Source organism: Dipteris shenzhenensis, chromosome 33, assembly GCF_047967505.1.
Source record: "Dipteris shenzhenensis isolate YYH24624 ecotype China chromosome 33, Dip_SZ_1.0, whole genome shotgun sequence".
Lineage (NCBI taxonomy): Eukaryota > Viridiplantae > Streptophyta > Polypodiopsida > Gleicheniales > Dipteridaceae > Dipteris > Dipteris shenzhenensis.
The window spans coordinates 39,161,013-39,180,856 of NC_141628.1; the positions used below are offsets into that span (position 1 = coordinate 39,161,013).

At 42.2% G+C, this 19,844-nt stretch overlaps 1 protein-coding gene across 2 annotated transcripts in view; it reads left to right on the forward strand.

Annotated features, from left to right (window-relative positions):
* Nucleotides 1-18,355, forward strand: part of LOC147880093 (Ribosomal protein S8e family protein) — a 28,653-nt gene extending 10,298 nt beyond the window's left edge. Inside the window, exons 3-10 of one of the 2 annotated variants that reach the window (XR_015540656.1) lie at nt 2,644-2,711; nt 2,851-2,959; nt 3,097-3,165; nt 3,296-3,353; nt 17,143-17,378; nt 17,550-17,601; nt 17,730-17,853; nt 18,106-18,350. Coding sequence is in view for 1 of the 2 variants with exons in the window: in XM_087371685.1 (XP_087227811.1) it covers nt 2,644-2,711; nt 2,851-2,959; nt 3,097-3,165; nt 3,296-3,353; nt 17,143-17,378; nt 17,550-17,601; nt 17,730-17,797 (660 nt within the window). In the remaining variant the exon portion in view is untranslated. Of the gene's footprint in view, nt 1-2,643; nt 2,712-2,850; nt 2,960-3,096; nt 3,166-3,295; nt 3,354-17,142; nt 17,379-17,549; nt 17,602-17,729 lie in introns of both variants that reach the window. The other variant, XM_087371685.1, reaches the window with a different exon arrangement.
* The last annotated feature ends 1,489 nt before the right edge of the window (nt 18,356-19,844 follow it).

The window sequence follows — 19,844 nt, forward strand, 5'->3', positions numbered from 1 at the left end:
GACATGCTTATCACTGGGCCAGATCTGGAACAAATTGCAGATTTCAAGGCTGATTTACAGCAGTCTTTTGCCATGAAAAATATGGGCCGGTTGCACTATTATTTGGCCATACAGTTTGCATATGTTGAGGGGGCTATAATGATGAGTTAGTCCAAGTATATTGGACAGCTCGTTGATCACTTCCAGTTCGAGGATTGCAAGCCAGTTTCTACTCCATTGGAGCTTGGCTTTCGTTTCGCCTCCGAGGATGGAGGTTTGCCATTTGATGCATCCCTTTATCAGTAGGCTGTTGGTTGCCTCATATACCTTTGTCATACCCGGCCTGATCTTCAGTATGCCATTTCCCAGCTCAGCAGGTACATGCACAAGCCACAGTGAAGAAAGACTTGAAGGCTACGCAACATTTGGGTTTACTCTATGGTTCAGAGGCCCCACTTGTTTTGCATGCATTCACGGACGACGACTGGGCAAGATGTTACGACACTAGGGTGTCACATAGCGGCAACTGTTTTATGCTTGGAGCTTCATGCATCTCTTGGTTCAGTAAGAAGCAGCCTACAGTTGCCACATCTAGTCGTGAGGCTGAGTACAGAGCAGCTTTCACAGGTACAGTAGAGTGCGTTTGGCTTCGCAAGGTACTTGCAGATATCATTCAGCCTGACTCTACTACGATCTACACCGACAGCCAGAGTGCTTTGGCGGTTGCTAGAAACCCAGTGTTTCATGCGCGCACAAAGCATATTGAAGTCCACTATCACTATGTTCGAGAGCGATTGTCTAGTGGAGAAATCCAGTTGTCCTATGTTCTCACCGAGGACAACTTGGCAGATTCTTTCATGAAAGCTTTACCGCGGCCCAAGTTTGAGGCATTTTGACATGCTTTACACTTGGCTCCTTTTGTTACGTGAGGGATCACTCTGTACGTACATATCATAGATTGCTATATCCCTCTGGGATGAATATGTGCAACCATGATGTAGTTTCCAGGTATTCCTGAGATATTTCTAGGATACTTCAGCCATACCATGGAGGGGGGTTTGTTAACACTTAGCCTTGGTATGAGCCTTGTAGGTCAGGTCAACTCTATGAGTTGACTTCTCTGGTCAACCATATGGTTGACTTGGGGCCCATATAGGCCACCCTTTGTATTTTCCTCTTATCCGTTTGAGCAGTACTACGTTTTACTCCAGCTTGTTGTTTGCTTCCCGCCCTCCACTTCCGTTCCATTGCTTCCTGCACCGAACAAATTTGCGTACCCTTGGATTCTGAGGGTCTCACAGTCTAATATATTGCTGGAATGTGAGGACTGATCTGAGATCAACAGGCAATCCTTTCTGTTCATTAAACCTTTGACATAACAATACAGTTTCAGGACTGTTACCTCTCTGAGGTGCTCCATGTGAAAGCTATTTTGCTTGATGAATTGTCTCTTCAAAGTTATAGTGAGCCTTCCTAGCTGAAGCCATAAATCCTTAAGGATTAATCACATGTTCAGGATCATCATCCGAGATAGGACCTGCTTCAAAATTAGTCACTATGGGTCCTTTTCTTCTTAAATTTGGCTTCTCTTGATATGATCAAACCCTTTATTCATAGTGCCAGATAGGTTTGGCAGCCTTTAGTCCATTCTTTGATTGTTGAACTTAATTTTATTAGTTAGCTTTTTGAATTCTTGGAGTATAGGGCCCAAACAACGTTGAATTAATTGCTCCTGCATTGATTGCGTTTGTTTTCGGTGGATGGCTTCCATAGAGCACTGATTATGGATTGCAGGCTCTTACTTATACTTTCCTCTTCAACCTGTTCGGCTGCAGTAGATCCCAATCCTTCAGACCCGATGGGGTCCTCAATTGCCTCACATTCCATCCTGGGGCTTGACTCCATCAATACTTGCTTTGTGAACTGACTTCCAGGTTTCCTTGGAGGCATTTAGAAATGTAGAAAAGACTAGAGCTCAACGATTTTCTCCATTTTGATCACTGAATTCAACAATTTCCCAAAATTTGGGCATGCACTGGATTCAATTGAACACAAACAAGGAATAAAACTGTAGATTCCCAAAGTTGCTGGAAATTAGCTGAGATTATAAGAATCTGGCAGTTGCTCCTGTCAGCAAGGGAAATTTGTCCACAACTGGAGCAAAACAATTCCGAACAGAATTAGACTTTGCACATGCCTTCTAACAGCAATTGTGTTTTAGTTTATATTGTCAAAGCTGAATTTGAAGCAAAAATGTCAGCACTGAATACATTCACATTTCTTTGGAAATAGAAAGGGTTAGATCCTCAGGCGTGAGATAGGTTTCCGTCAGCAGTTGGCTGCCCTCCAGAGCGAGGAGCATAAGAGGCCTACAAATGCTTGGATTCAGGAGCGCCTTGCTGTAGCAAGTGTCCAGCAGCAATCACTTTTAGATCACAGAGCAGAGTTACCTTTCATGCCAAAGAGTCATTTTGGACTCAGATGGGAGGTAGGGTCAACAAGCAGTTCTTCTCTACTCAAAGACTTGGAGTTCCTTTGAAATCCTACATACCTTGTTGTCAAGAATCAAATTTAACACAAGTGCTTCTGCCATTTGATGGATGGATGATGGGTGATTAGTTCTAGACGGTGACTTAATCTGTGTTGTTTCTTAATACATTCCAGGCACTTGGTATCAAAGGGAAGATGTTTGCAAAGAAGCGTTATGCAGAAAAGGCCTTGATGAAAAAAACGTGAGTAAATGCATGAGCTTCACAGTCATCCTGTTTTGTACACAACACATTATTATTTTTCATCTCTCCTTAGTCGAGCAGTTGGATTCTTGTCCAGGATAAATTATTTGTAATGTGGTGTTTGAGTGCTGTTTTGCAGTCTTGCTATGCATAGTGAGAAGACCAACCGAAGGAAAACTGACGATAATGTCCAGGAGGGAGCAGTACCTGCTTACCTTCTTGATCGTGAAGCTACAACTAGAGCAAAAGCAAGTGACTTGCAATTATAAAACTTTTCCTGGGCTGTTGTTATTTTTTACATGGCAGTCAGTTTTAATCATTATAATCAGGATAGCTCAAATGTTTTCTTTGGTCTTCTTTATGATTATAGTTAGCTACTTTTTAGGTGTTGAGCAATACGATCAAGCAAAAAAGGAAGGAGAAAGCTGGTAAATGGGAGGTTCCCCTTCCAAAGGTAATTTTGCAAACATCAAAGTGTATTTCTCCTGAGATGACATCAAGATTATTGGCTTAAATTTCAGGGATTATTATTGATAGGTTCCTCAATTCTCCAACTTCTCATCAATGGCATCCTTTGCTGGTAGGTACGGCCAATGGCGGAAGAGGAGATGTTCCGAGTCATTCGTTCTGGAAAGCGTAAAAGTATGTTTTCTATTGAATAGTTCAATTGAATTTATCTTAAGGTTACATAGGGTGAGCTGTGGGTTACATAGGGTGAGCTGTGGTCATCTGTGTTATAATTTCATACGAGTGATCATCATTTCCGGCATTGTAATGAATATGTATGTTTGAAGAACAGAATGCAGACAAAAGCATCTAGTATTAAGTGTGAAACTTTGGTCATACAAAAACACTCAAATAAAGCTCGCAGTTATACTTGCTGTGTATATATGTGATTGTTCCCAAGCATGGACTAAGCTGCCAGCTTGCAGGTATTTGTTAGTGGATAGTTCTTGTGTATCTATGTTGTTGGTCCCAAGCATTATGCCCATGGCGTGAGCCTCTTTGTAGGACAGAAAGGGGAAGCAGACTGTTTAGTTAGTAGCATTGAGCATGGTTAGTGTCGCCATCCTTCTGCACCACATGGGGCTAAAAGGGCCAGCCCACACAGCCACAGGAGCGAAGCATGGCATTCCGCAGGCAGTTGTGAAGCAGGAGAGGTAGACCAGTGTCACCACAATGTAAATATCCTAAGTCAAAGTATAGTTGACCATTTATTTGATCATAATTAAAGAGTTTTATATGTGTTAATTATGGTCAAAGAGTTCTTTTAATGGTCAAAGGATTGACTACGGTCAAAGATACTTGACTCTAGTCAAGTAAACCTGACTTCGGTCGGGGAGACTTGGTTTATTACCAAGAGGGTTAACCCCGGTTAACCAAGATGTGCCAACTTCGGTTGGAGAGTTGTGCTAACTTCGGTTGGAGAGACTTGGCTATAATTAAGGCGCCCCGACCCTTGGTCAAAGCTCCTTAATTATAATCAAGAGTGTTGACTCCGGTCAACCAGAGAATAAATATATATTTTTATATTTGTTTAGGTGTGCACATGTATTCAGTGGGGACGCCCACCGTGACTAGAATTAGTCCACAGTGTGTTATTTGCATGCAAAGCGCTAACAATTAATGGGTGCCATGGTGGTGCGCTTTAATTAATTGTTGCAGGTACTAGGAAGAGTTATTTTTCCTAAGTGTTACGGGAGCCTAATAAGCATCTAGGAGGCGGTTTGTGTGACCAAGTGCTTTGAAGACTCCAGAATGGCCCTTAGTGGCATGTAATAGGACTTGGTCTAAATTTTAGACAAGTGGCATGTTGCCAATTTGAAATGAGCTTGAAGCTCTTGTAATGAAGGATTCACGTTTTGGATTAGAGGAGGTATCAGACAGCTCTATGCTGAACTTTTGTAACAGATTCTCTTCAAGAAATAAAATACCTTCGGGGGGGTCCAGCCCGACATGTTGTCCTGGGCCCTAGTGTCTTTGTTGAGAGACAGAGAGAGGGAGAGCAAAAGGAAGTGTGCTTGCTGTCTTTTACGAAGGAGGTTTCGTAGTGAATCAAAGAGGAATTGCTGTCTTTAAAGAGCGAGAGGTATTTCATTGGTATCAGAGCACAGCTATACTGTCTTCTTAGACAGTGACGATCCAAGGAGTTGATGCGTGACGATGAGGGCGCACGATATTTGAGCCTGCGCAATAAGATTGGCGTATGGGAGGCTTCCTAGTTCGTTCTCTTTATGCTATTCCTTGGGTGACGATCTGAAGATTACAGGCTGTGACGACCCAGTAAGGAGTCTCCTTCTACCCGGTACTATCTACTATGCACGGGGCCCTGCAACTAAATAGCAAAGGAAATATTTCCGTCGAACGGCGAAGGGGTACCAGTGTATAAAGATTTCCGTCGAACGGCGAAGGGGTATCAGTGTATAATAATTCCGTCGAACGGCGAAGGGGTATCGGGGAGGTCATTGCGTTGCACACAGACGGCTCCAGCGAGGCGCGACGCGCGTTGGTTTCTGAGGCGCGATGCAGTCAAGTGAAGGTGTGAAACCTTAGGCTTACGTGGTTCCTGGTGACGTGGCCAGGGTGCCAGCAGGTCCAGCTGACGTGGCGCAGGAGGACACATGGCAGATAGGCAGCTGCTGACGTGGCGTCTACACGTGCAGTAGATGACGTGGCACTGACACGTGGCAGATAGCGCACTAGATGATGTGGCACTGACACATGGCAGCCAGTGGTTAAGTTAACCCTGGTACAGTAAATCTTGGTTGGTTGACCTGTGGTTAATGAAACCCTGGTTAAGTTAACTACAGCTAGTCAACTCTGGTTAGTTGAACCAGTACCCAGTTAGTTCAACATTGGTCCAGTTAATCTGGCCTAACCAGACCAGTTTGGTTGGTGTAACCAGTCCAGTTAGTCTAGTTGCAGATTAACCAGACCAGAACTAGTCAGTCTGGTTAGAGTAACTAGTCAGTTACTCCATCTGGTTACTGTTCTTTCAAAAAAAAAAAAAGGACAGTTGCAGAGACTGTTTCTGCTAGCAGGTTTCACCTGCCTGTCAGACTTTTACTGTCAGAAAAGCAGCAGAAAAGCAGAGAAAACAGAGAAAGCAGACTTTTACTGTCAGAAAAGCAGCAGAAAAGCAGAGAAAAGCAGAGAAATCAGAGATTTGCAGAAAAAGAAAATGCTTGCCTTTGTGCACTGAGAAGATGAATCAGATGCTTCTGAGTGCTTTTTGCAGTAGTCAGAAAAGGGGCAATACAATTGTTGATGCTTTAGCAATTTTGTGGGTTTATGCTTTGAACTGATAGCCCAATTACTGGCACAAGTTGTGAATGCAAGACACCTCTTGTTGAGGTATTTTTCTGTTGGAAAAGCAAAGGTAGTTGTGCATTAGTTACCTACATGGTGTGTGAAAAATTTGCAGATCTCAGAATATGGATCAATCACCTATCCAGTGGGATTCACAAGATAGGGATGTACATCTAAGACAGAGAAGTGTGCAACAAACTCAGCAAGAATTTGAGTTGATGGTACGCACTCGTATACAAGAGATGGAAAATCTCAAAAAGGATCCAAGGGCTCAGCATTTGTTTCAAGCAGAAGCTATGCCTAATGCAGTATATGACGTGCCAATGCCAGAGGCACACTCTCGTGTACAGCCTGAGAAAGAGAGATCTCATAGGGGACGGTCTCATAGCAGGAAGAGATCGAGGCATCATCACCGATCTCCTAGTCCATCACCGTCTACCTCGAGTTCGACTTCTATATCTTCTTCTTCTTCTTTATCAGATAAACCATCCAGAAAAAGAAGGAAACACAAGAAGTCTAGGAAGAGAAAGTCTTCCAGAGAGACCAAGGAATTCAAAGAGGGAGGTAAATTTGTCAAGTTTATGACCTACAATGGACAGTATGGTCATACAGACAAAGCATTGCAGTTCATCAGGCAGTTTGATGCTGCATTCGGCACATAAAAGTTTTTAGAATCCTCCAAGTTAAGAATGGTCAGTTTGCACTTGACAGCGACAGCTAGTGCATGGTGGAGTGCACAGACCAGAGATGGGTCAGCCCCAAGGAAGTAGGACTTCAAGAAAGCCTTCTACCAGCAGTTTATGCCTAAACAGTTTAGAGACCATGTTCTTCAAGATTGGGACAGTTTTGGATGCAGGAGATACAGTGGATGTGTACAATCAAAAGTTTTGGGATGCTTATTTGCAGGTTGCACCTTTCAAAAAGATCTCCAAAGGGACCTAAATGAGAAAGTACAGAGCAGGTCTCACTCCAAGAATCCAGGAAGTAGTGAATGCTTTGGGGGCAAAGAACATTCAAGACCTTATGCATTCAGCTTCAGTAGCTAGTCTTGTGCTGTTACAAGATCCATCTACAATACTATCCTTGCATGCAGGACGTGCTGATAGAAAGAAAACTGATTTTTCAAAATCAGAAAAGAAAGAGTACCCTAAGGTTGAAAAGAAAGGGTTTCAGCCTCAGAAGCCGAGGGGTACTCAGTTTTCAAAGGCTTATAAAGGCAAATCTACATTCACCCCTGAACAGATAGCTGAATTCCGTAGAGATGGGAAATGCTTCAAGTGCGGCAAAGAGGGGCATGTGGCTGCCCAGTGCCTAGAAAAGCCTTCAACTTCGAAGGGAAAAGAGGCAGAGAAGCCACGAGGACCGCAAAAGCCAATGGCGGGAGGAATTCCTGACATACTGGGTCATGTTTCAAACCCAGAAGAACGAGAATTGCTGCTATCATGGGGCAAAGTCAGAGACCAGCAAGCGCTAATTTTATTTGATCCAGGGGCTACTGATAATTTCATATCAGAGGACCTAGCCCTGAGGCTGGGAATAAAGACGGAGGAGTTGGGCAGGGCTTTGGATGCCGATTAGATGTTCTGTGGGAATCCTGTACCAGTCACTCCCTTGATAGGGAAGCTCCGTCTTCATGTACAGAGTTATGTGGATCAGGAAGACTTCTTCATTTCTCCACTGAAACATCATGATGTAGTCTTGGGAATGCCTTGGTTTCATCGCAAGGCAGTGAAGTTGACTCTTCCTGAAAGAGTGCTGGAGTTTGTGCATAGGGGGAAAAATCAGCGTTTAGTTGCCAGGAATAAAGGGGACACTATCCCCATTGTATTTGATGTTACATGTGGTAAAGCAATAAAGTCTGCAATCTCTGCGTACATGGTTTTTGTAAAAGAAAAAGAGAATGATATGCATGCTGAAATTAATGATGCAGACAAAGATAAGTTTCAGTTTCTTGTAAACTTTAAAAATTGTTTTTTCGATGCTTTACCAGGGGAGTTACCCCCAGAGAGACCAGAAGATCATCAGATAGAGTTAATGCTTGGTAGTGAGCCACCAAACAGACCACCTTATAGAGTCAGTGCGACTTAGAGAGAGGAGATTATGGCTCAGGTACAGGACTTGCTGTCCAAAGGGTTGATTCAGCCCAGCTCGTCTCCTTTTTGTTCCTCTGTACTGCTAGTACAGAAGAAAGATGGTTCATTCCGTATGTGCGTCGATTATCGCGCACTGAACAAAATGACCATCAAGAATAGATTCCCTATTCCGCGCATTGATGATGTGCTGGATCAGTTAAATGGAGCTTCAGTTTTCAGCAGGATAGACTTAAAGAGTGGCTATCACCAAGTGAGGATATAGCCTCAGGATGTGCACAAGACAGCATTCCGCACTACATTCGGGTTGTATGAATACTTAGTGATGCCTTTTGGGTTAACAAATGCTCCAGCCACATTCAATAGAATGATGGATCGCATCTTCCGAAAGCACAGGCATTTCACGGGTACTTTCTTTGATGATATCCTAGTCTTTTCAAAGACAGAGGAAGAGCATAGGGAACATCTTGCTATAGTGTTTCAAGAGCTGAGAAATCATCAGCTCTACGCAAACAGCAAGAAAAGTGAATTCTTCTTGGAAGAAATCCATTATCTGGGGCATATAATATCCAAGAATGGGATACAAATGGATCCAGCAAAGATCCATGCCATTCAGGAATGGCCAGAGCTGAAAACTGTGCATGAAGTTCGAAGTTTCCTAGGCCTGTGTTCTTACTACAGAAGGTTTATCAGACATTTTGTCGCAGCTCCATTACATGACCTTACTAAGAAAAATGCAGCCTTCACATGGGGAATATCACAAAAGAAAGCATTCAATACACTCAAGGAGAAGTTGACTACAGAGCCTATTCTTGTAGTCCCGGATCTTTATCAATCTTTTGATGTTGATTGCGATGCTTGTGGAGAATGTGTTGGGGCTGCATTGCATCAGAATGGTCAAGCAGTGGCCTATGAAAGCAGGAGACTTCGGGATGCAGAGAGATATCTAGGAATCTATGAGAAAGAGTTATTGGCTGTAATTCATGCCATCCATACATGGAAGCACTATCTTTTGGGTGCAGATTTTATTGTTAAGACAGATCACCAAAGTCTGAGGTACTTTTTGATTCAGACCAAGCTTTCCGAGAAGCATATGAGATGGGCAAACATTCTGTCAATGTATCATTTTCAGATTGTCCATACCCTAGGAATTCGGAACAGAGTGGCAGATGCCTTGTCCTGAAGACCCCAGGTCAATAATGTGACTATTGCTTATCATCAGGACCTGGAAGGCATGAGGGAGCAATATGCTCGTGATGCAGATTTTGGTGAAATTTTACAGCAAATGCAAGAGGGGCAATCCACCAGTCACTATTTCCTGAAAGATGGGTATCTAATGAAAGATGATTGCCTATGCATCACCCAGGAGATGAGGAAAAAGATTTTGGAGGAATGCCATGCACCTCCCTATGCTGGACATAGAGGAATTACAGCAACAACTCTAGCACTAGAGAGGTATTTCTTTTGGCCAGGGATGCGGAAAGATATACATCAGTTTGTTACTGAATGCCTTACGTGTCAGAAAGTGAAGTATGATAGACGGAAGGCACTTGGCCTACTTATGCCTCTTCCCGTGCCTCAGGCACCATGGGAAAGTATTACAATGGACTTTATTTTTGATTTGCCAAGATCAAAGTCAGGGAATGATGGGATTTGGACTATCATTGATAGATTCAGCAAGCAAGCTCATTTCATTCCGGTTCGCAAAACCATAAAGGCAGATCATATGGCTAAGCTTTTCATGGTACAGATTTTTAAGCATCATGGTATGCCTAAGTCCATTGTTAGTGATCGAGATCCCAGAATGACCAGTCTATTCTGGAGAGCTTTATTTGATAACATGGGGACGAATTTGAATTTTTCTTCTTCTTTCCATCCCCAGACAGATGGTCAAAGTGAAGTAGCAAATTCTACAGCATTAGATATGTTGAAATGCTACGTGAGTGACCAAGGTTCAGACTGGGAAAAGTACCTACCACTGGTAGAGTTTGCTTGCAATAATATAGTACACAGCTCTACAGGGAAAGCCCCCTTTGAGATCATTTATGGGAAGGTGATTTTGCCACCTATATTGAGGACCAAAGATGAAATATTTGCAGCTGATCAGTTTGTGAGAGACCTCCAGATAGCTTACAGCCAAGTCCGGACAGCAATCGAAAGGTTTCAAGAGAAACATAAAAGAGCTGCAGATAAGCATAGGAGACAGTTAGATCTCAAGGAAGGGGACTGGGTACTTTTGAAGTTTGAAAAAGCTAGGCTCCGCAAGTTTAAAGGCAAACATAAAGTGTATGGAAAGTTATCTCCCAGATACTATGGCCCTTTCAGGGTTACGGAAAGAATAAATGAGGTTGCATACAGGTTAGCATTGCCAGAGCATTGGAGGATTCACAATGCATTCCATGTGAGTCTTCTAAAGAAATTCCAGGGACCAGAGCCTACAGAACCAGTATGAGAGGATCCACCAGAAGTGGATGAGCTGGAGGAGGTCCTTCAGCCAGAGCAGATTGTGTACCATACTGTACGCAAAGGCCCTCAGGGTAAGGAGTTTTACAGGTATCTTGTAAAATTCAAGAATTATACGGCATTAGATGCCAAGTGGATGGACGAAGATATGTTATCCGACCATCCATAGCTTTTGGATGTTTACAAGGAAGCTTTTCAGTTGAGGTCAACTGAATAGAAGCCGAGGGGATGTCACCACAATGTAAATATCCTAAGTCAAAGTATAGTTGACCATTTATTTGATCATAATTAAAGAGTTTTATATGTGTTAATTATGGTCAAAGAGTTCTTTTAATGGTCAAAGGATTGACTACGGTCAAAGATACTTGACTCCAGTCAAGTAAACTTGACTTCGGTCGGGGAGACTTGGTTTATTATCAAGAGGGTTAACCCCGGTTAACCAAGATGTGCCAACTTCGGTTGGAGAGTTGTGCCAACTTCGGTTGGAGAGACTTGGCTATAATTAAGGCGCCTCGACCCTTGGTCAAAGCTCCTTAATTATAATCAAGAGTGTTGACTCCGGTCAACCAGAGAATAAATATTATTTTTATATTTGTTTAGGTGTGCACATGTATTCAGTGGGGACGCCCATCGTGACTAGAACTAGTCCACAGTGTGTTATTTGCATGCAAAGCGCTAACAATTAATGGGTGCCATGGTGGTGCGCTTTAATTAATTGTTGCAGGTACTAGGAAGAGTTATTTTTCCTAAGCGTTACGGGAGCCTAATAAGCATCTAGGAGGTGGTTCGTGTGACCAAGTGCTTTGAAGACTCCAGAATGGCCCTTAGTGGCATGTAATAGGACTTAGTCTAAATTTTAGACAAGTGGCATGTTGCCAATTTGAAATGAGCTTGAAGCTCTTGTAATGAAGGATTCACGTTTTGGATTAGAGGAGGTATCAGATAGCTCTATGCTGAACTTTTGTAACAGATTCTCTTCAAGAAATAAAATACCTTCGGGGGGGTCCAGCCCGACATGTTGTCCTGGGCCCTAGTGTCTTTGTTGAGAGACAGAGAGAGGGAGAGCAAAAGGAAGTGTGCTTGCTGTCTTTTACGAAGGAGGTTTCGTAGTGAATCAAAGAGGAATTGCTGTCTTTAAAGAGCGAGAGGTATTTCAACCAGAGAGGTGACTCTAGCTACAGCAGATCACCAAGTGGGAGCTTGAAAGAAGACTGACGTGGAGGCCTTCTAGATTGAAGTGCCCTCCACACATAAACACAAGTAGGATAGATGCACGTGTGTACGTCGCACACACACAAAATGAATTGCTGGAATGGAAATGCCAACATTGGCTAGAATGAAAACATACAACTGAAAATGCAGCAACTACTGCAAGGTGATTAACGAACCCAACATATAGCTAACCTTAGCCTGAGGAGGTGCGAGGGTGAAGCCTCATGGTGGTTTTTCACAGAAGCTAGGGCTTTAGCCACCCCTCCTATGTGTCAAACTAACACAGTGTGCCCTATCAGAATGCATCAAACACATGCACAGATGCCATAACAGAATTTGATTGGCTGCCCTAGAGTGAGTGACATGGTGATTGCTGTGTGACATATGGCAATGAGCTAGACTAGTGACATAGCTCTCATTCCCTTCCTCCATGATGGATGTATGTGGGGGTTACACCACATCATGCAGCCCCTTAAAAATCTCTAACGACTGTTCATGACATAACATCAAAAGTTGCATAACCTAGGACCTAAGGTCTACCTACTTCTCTTTTTACCTTTGATTACCCTACCCCGAAATCACCCAAAGGGTGAATTAATGAACTAACCTTATTGCTTTGATCTATGTTGGTATTTGATCCAATATTCACGGCTGTGCAAACAGCAAGAGGGGGACAGACAGATTAAGGCAGTCATAGATGAGAGTAAGGAGCACTTCAATACCTTAGAAGGAGCCGTTGCCACGATTGGAAAGGAGCCTCCATATTTCTTCGGTGTCAATACTTACAGGCCAAGGAAGATCTCCCACTTCCGTCAGTTGTTGGCACACAGAGCCCTTGTAGTGGGAACCTGGCATGGGTTTGGTCATTTTCCAGTTACACGCTCATGATGTGGTTTTGCAGAGGAGTCTCAGAGCCACGGCATTTGGGATTGCTCTCTGGCACAAGAGGTTTGGAAGGAGAGCTTTGAGGATGGTCTTCGCTGGGTTCAGGATGAGATAGTGGTGACATGAGGGGCTGTGGCCTGGGTTACAAACAGAGGACCTGCTTGTGGGTACAAGACATTTAAGGGAGTTTGTCCTTCAGATTGGTAGGGCAGGAATTGACCTTCGTCCATACTATGGACTTCACAAGTACAGTGCAGACATTTGGACACTATTATAACTGGGAGCTGATAGCGAGCATCATTATCCATACTCTGGACTTCACAGGGACATGTAGACACTTGGACACTGTAATAGATGGGAGCTGATAGCGAGCATCATTACCTGGTACATATGGACGGCTAGGTGTGGGCATGCCATAAAGCATCAGACCACACCATTTGGTTAGATATCATTCATACTCTCAGTGGTAGATGGGATAGACTCCAGGGAGATTCAGATTGCACTAGGCGCATGTGGGAGGCCTTTATCAGTATATGGGAGCTAGGCCCTTTCCTTCATTTGACAGATGGTGGTATAATATGGTATTATAAACTACCGGATTGGCTATTTGTTCAGTCCTTTGTATGAGGTAATCCCCCAAAGAGCGGCCAGCCAAAGGGGATATCCTTGTGTTTTTTATATTGTACCCTTCATTAGGGAGTTGTATTTTCCTTGGTATCTGTGTCACGAAGGAGTTTATTAATAAAATGTTCTTTTCTCTGGGGAAACGATAAGTTTGAGTGTTCTAAGTGAGTTGGAAGGTTGTAGCCCCAGAGCCAGCCTGAATGTGGGCTGACAGTCATCCAATTGTGCTGACAAGGGTGGCCCATGTGGCTGCCCTAAATGTAATCTTAGAATGATTTGTTGTTGCTTCACACGTGGCAGTCTGTATGCTGCCTCATTTGGGGGCTCATAGGTATGGCATTGACCCTTATATTCCAACAAAACTACCAAAAAAACACGCAACCCACGATCCCTTTCATTGACAAGATGTCAGATTTATGCATTGCAAAGGCTCGTAGCTTATTTCTTTGAAAAAAAAAGGCTCATAGCTTATGATATTTAAAGAAGTTTAAATACATACGTGTTGTATCAAGAGTGTGTAGATGAAACCCACACTCAAGGTACACAAGTAGAAAGGAGATTGCAGCCTACAAACTCTGATGTGGACAAACACTGGATAGATGGTTAGGAATATGGAGAACTCTAGAAGGGACCTGAGGCACAGTGTGAATAGACCTAGGGCAACCCACATTAGGGCTCAGTATATATTGCATTATATTCTTTTTCTTAGTAGTAGGTCATGTCCCCACTTGGAAGCGCCCATATATGAGGACATTGGCAACAGATCAGCAGTACTGCAGCAGCAGGTATGGCGACTGGAGCGGTATTGTTAGGGCTGATTCAGGACCTGACAAAAATGGCTGGGGCTGTAACCAGCAGCCAAGGTGCATGCAGCAGAGGCCTTAAGTAAGCCAGGATGCGACAAGAAACCCTATTGACTAGGTCTGCTGACAGACTGCCAGGTCGGTTAGTCTATGGGTGCTGGTCGGCCAGTGTGGGAGGCTTAAGTGCCCTATAAATAGGCCCATTGTGGGTACATCCATAGTTCAATGTGGAACAGACCTTTGCCAGTATTGGGGCAGATCTAGGTGCTGATCTTGAGTGGTAAAGAGAGCAATGTCAGGAGGCAGAAACAAGTAGAGCTTAACCAGAAGCAGCTACTGGAGCCTGTTAGAAGAGGCACACGACAGTTTTGAGGAGATTATCAGAGTGCAGCATACGGAGTTTGAGATGGTGTCTAACCTCTGCAGAGCTTGCTGCAGCTGTAGGTACTAGGTACACTGTTGGAGATTGCTTGTATCGGTCCCCACATCCTTACGAGATCTAAATTGCTTTACATCTGCACATTATTTTTCTCTCCAGTTCTGAAAGTGTCTCTGTCTACCTCTTCATCTAAGTGCACAGTCTGAAGTGAGTTATGTGAGTGTTATACTTTGGCAAAGTCTTCCACATTTAGATGTCTTGTTTTCTCAGTCGGAGAATGCAAGGACATTCATCTACATGTTGTATTATGTTTCCAGACAAGTGGAGGTGTGTTATCAACATGGTATGAGAGCCAAGGTGGTGAACATCTTTGGTGGCAAAGCCAAGTCGCATACTCCAGAGACCTGCTTTAGGAAGAGAAGAGGCTTGCAGATAAGTGCAGAATCAGCCAAAGGGCTTGAGGTCATCTATACCCTGCCATGGGTTCCAGCTCAATCATTCCGTATTCTGATGAGTCTGGCAAGCTGAAGCTGATAGAGAGCTTTGGGCTCCTCCTTGATCCACTAAAGACCTTGTAGGAGTGGCATGGAGCAGCAGGAGTAGGGCAACAGTATGCGGCCTTAGATCTAGCACTAGTTGGAGCAGCATGCCATTGTCCACATAGGGTAGATACTGAGTGCGCTTTTGTTGGTCCTTTCAGTGGACATCTCTATTCAGTAGTTTGGTTGCCATATTTTGCTGTCTACTTAATATATGAGTGCGGTATTCTTTTTCATGTATGTGCACGTCTTGAGGAAGATCTAGAGTTCTGAAGTGAGATCTCATGGACGATTTGTTTTCTGCTGCATGTTTTAACTTGGTGCTAGAAGCCAGAGCTAGAGGCACAAGCTTAGATTTTGTGAGAGTGACACCTCTTGGATTCAGGACCTTGATCTGCTCATGTGAAGAAGATCTCCATAGTTTTAAAATTTTCGGGCCAGATATAATCCATTGCAAGATTGCGTTTTCTGTTTCCTCGTACTGTTGGTTCTTTAACCATTTTTTGTTTTTAGCTTGGGCTTCACCTTTATTGTATTCATTCCGTTATAGCACCATCTGGTTGCTGAACATGACTCTCTCTTCTTATGCAGGCTGCATTCTTTCCGTATTGCTTGTGGGTTCCTGGAGTGTGTCTAGCTACGCCGCTTAGAACTTGACTTGCCAATGAAATTTCCAGTGGCTTTAGCCTTTGTGCCATTTTTCAGCCTTTGCTAAGCCCATTTTGAAAAAGTCTTCTGTCACAATGATTAATGATGTGTGCATCTACAAATTCCACACAGTGAGAATCGAATTGCTTAAAATGTTCATGTTTACTATAATCTACCTGAGTTTGACACATGCATGGCATATCATGCCACTAGTTCTGAGCCTCACCTATTGCTCATGTTTTCTAATACTATGTCCTGAGTTTGACACATGCATGACGTATCATGCCAGAGGTTCTGAGCCTCACCTATCCCTCAGTCTACCAAGAGAGAATCACATGTGACCTCCAGATCACCATCACGCCAAAAATTCCATTCTCACGATCAGGAGCCTCCCAAAAATGTCCCCTCACCTTGCTTTTCGAGTCAACACTGCACTGACTGGTATCATCCTCCCGAGTCTTTGATGTGCAAAACCAGCTCAGCCTCCTGCATAGTTCTATTATTGTATAGTTTATGATGAATTTTTCATAGTATTAAATTCATCCTTGTCAGACACAAGGCACTCACTGTTGTGTTCCCCTAAAACAGGAAAAGATGGCTACGAGTAGGAATAATTTATCCATCAAGATACAATATTCTGTGTCCCGGCAGATTTAGTCAAATGTCTTAGCCTCCTTTATGAAGGGTTGATATCTTATTCAATGGAAACGAGTTCAACTATTTTGAGGACACTTTCCTGTCTTGCCAGCTTGATGGTCAGCTTTAATGAAATGTCTAAACCTCCTTTATCCTTGGGTCTTCAGTGCAAACTAGTTCAACTTATCTGCTCCCAAGGCCTTATCCTCAAATTTGAGGAGGCTTTCTTGTCTTGGCTTTCCTGTCTTGCTGGCTAGATGTTCAGCTTTTGGTAAATGTTTCAGCTTCCTTATATATTATTTGATTTGCATTGTTGCGTGGTTTTCTTATTCCAAAACTTCCACACGGAAGGTAGGTGTTTTTCTCTTCTCCAAGAGCCTGAAAGAGGTTACATACAGTAGATGCAGGATACTGTGGCACTCAGATTCTTCTTGTACTAACGTCATTCTGAGACCAACATCATTTGATAGCACGCTTTTTCACGGAGACCGACTTTGTTTATCTGCTAAAGGTGTTGCCCTATTGTATTGAGAGGCAAAAGTTTTAAGTAATTGTGGTGGAATGGTAATCTAGATAACCACTTCTTCTGTTCTTTAGCTCCCTTTAAAAATGAGATAATAAGAAATTTGGATCAGCCTGGTAAAACTGGAATCAAGTTTCACTGTCTGGCACTCCGATTATGAAAATAATTTCTAGTGAGAGATGTAAAACATTGTGTGTAACTTTGTAGCATGCCTCTTCAACCCCCCCCCACACAAATAGGGTATGGAATGAGTAATGGAGTAAGTTGTCATGATAACATTGTTGATGGTATTTTTGCTTATTGCTATTTCTGTAATGTAGCAAAGCAATGGAAGCGAATGGTCACAAAAGCAACATTTGTTGGTACAAGTTTCACAAGAAAACCTCCAAAGTACGAACGTTTTATAAGACCTACAGGACTTCGCTTTACTAAAGCGCATGTAACTCATCCTGAACTTAAGTGCACTTTCAATCTAGATATCATAGGGGTTAAAAAGAACCCAAATGGTACCATGTACACTTCACTTGGCGTGATGACAAAAGGAACTGTTATTGAGGTACGGAACTCTCTTTATTGCAGTTCTTAGCAGGTGCATATTCTTAGAAACTTTTTTTTTTGATTTTATTGAAAGGACAAGTACTGACATGCTTTGTTGTATTTATTTCAATAATATTTCATAATATCCTGTATTCGAAGGTCATATTTGTATTTGTTTTGAGTTGTGCAGGTTAATGTTAGTGAGCTTGGTCTAGTAACTCCAGCTGGTAAAGTTGTATGGGGTAAGTACATGTCGAAAAGGAAAAAGTCCCTCTTCAATAGGCTGCAGAGGGCTAAATGGTTATGGCGATAGGTTGGGCTTCAATATTGTTTATGGGGACCTTGACTTTATTTTGTTGCTTGCTTACAGGCAAGTACGCACAAGTCACAAACAATCCTGAGAATGATGGCTGTATCAATGCTGTTTTGCTAGTGTGATGATAAAAATTATTCTACTTACCCGTCAATCTTGGAGCTCAGAAGTTGCCAGCATGGTAGAGTCTATACCTCCTGTGATTGGTTGCGAATTTGCGTCACACGGCAAGGGTTTTTGTGTTGAGATGTAGTTGCACATGTCTAGTGAAGCCCTTCTTAAGTAAAAGCTATGAAGATACCTTGCAAAAATAGCTTTTCATGCTTGTGTTCACTATGCACGACAGCTCCTTTAATGGCGTTTTCATTCAAGGGGCAAAGGATCTTGTTGTATTTTGTCGGTACTTATGAGATTCAGTTGTGCGAGGCAAAAGAAAGAGCAATACCATTGCAAGGAAGATGGTAATCCAAGACAGAACAATGAATGATACTTGCGACAAGCTATACTAGCTTCATATTGTACTTTTGTTATAACTTAATAGTAACATAAATGCTAGGTGACTTTATTTGCAAACATAATTGTTATAAACTATATGTCTAGTTAGCACTCAAGCTGGATTTTAAATGACTCTGTAGGAGTGATTCCTGTTGTAAAATTTTTTAATTCCTCTTGAAGCATTCCGGAAAAAGAGTCTCCTATTCTCCTTCAAACCTAAGATTTTACCACGCTTTACACAAAGATTGAGTTGGAAGACCTGAAGTTTAGATTAAAAAGCTAGTGGCTGAAGTTTTCAAGTTAAGATTTGACAAAGATAGATTCAAAGTGCTAAAAGTTGAAAAAACAGCTCTATGCTTTGACTTTTTGTGGCTAAATAATAAACATCATGACATCGGTTCTAAAAAGAAAAGATACACAAAGGTAGTAAGTGTTGAAGATGTTTGCTCTTGGATAGATTTTGTTTTAGATAATCTTTACATTACAATAGGTGATTCTTTGTTTCAACAAATTATAGGAATCCCCATGGGCACCGTCTTTTTAGCCAACTTTTATATTTTATATTTTTACTTATGAATTTGAGTTTATGAAATGTCATATTTCTATCAATACATGTCCTATCATTTTACATAAGCTTAGCCAAGTTAGGCGTTTTATAGATGGTTTATTTGTACCGACTTCAAAGACTATGTATAAAGACGTTTGTGCTTTTGGAGAAGGAATTTATTCTCCTGACTCTTGTGAACTGAACTGCACTTCAAGAGGGGGCACTTACATACAATACCTTAATGTTATGTTTCCACTATAGCTCTCAATTATTTCTAGGTCTAGGTTGACCATGTGCATTCAATACCCTCGACATTTGTTCTAAGTTCAATTATCTTTTCTTCTCCTTGAGAATTCCAATTTGATTTGATATTTGTACCAAGGTCAATTATCTTGCCTTCTCCTTGAGAATTCCAATTTGGTTATCTACAAGTCTTAGCAATAGATTTACATGGATTCAATACCAAGATGCTTTGCTACTTCAAAAGCTTGTATCATAGGCATGCTTGATTGTCACTACATCCACCAATATGCTACATGATGCCAACTCTCAACATCCCTTTATTTATACTAAGTTTGATAGCTTTGCTTCCACACTCAATGAACAATTGCAGCTCAACCATTTATGAGGCTGGAGTGCTACTTGACTTTTTTGCATCCTTCATTATGTCACGTACAGTCACATCCTACTAGATTGCTTATTAGAGTTGCTATCTTCACTATTGCTTTAACAAAAAAGTAGACAAAGATATTCGTTCCAAGTATCCACACCAACTCTCCCATGTTACATTTGCAAATATCAAGTGGTGTAAGCCCTTCCGAATAGAGGAAAGACATATACCTAGATATGGATTCAAGGAACTCCACTCAAATTGGTTTGATATTATGTGTCTATATATAGTAGATGTATTGCCTACACTTCTTGTTGGGTGCCCCTGCCAAACCCTAGGTGGATATCAATATACGATAAACGTGAACAACCTAAATATAGTGGTTTACACATTATAAAAATGCCTCACATTGACTTAACATTTTTGATTTGGTAAAATATGGAGTCGTTTCTTCCTAATTCCATAGATGTTTCCGCCTTTGTACAACTAAGGAGTCTTTTATCACTCAATGTAGTAGTTT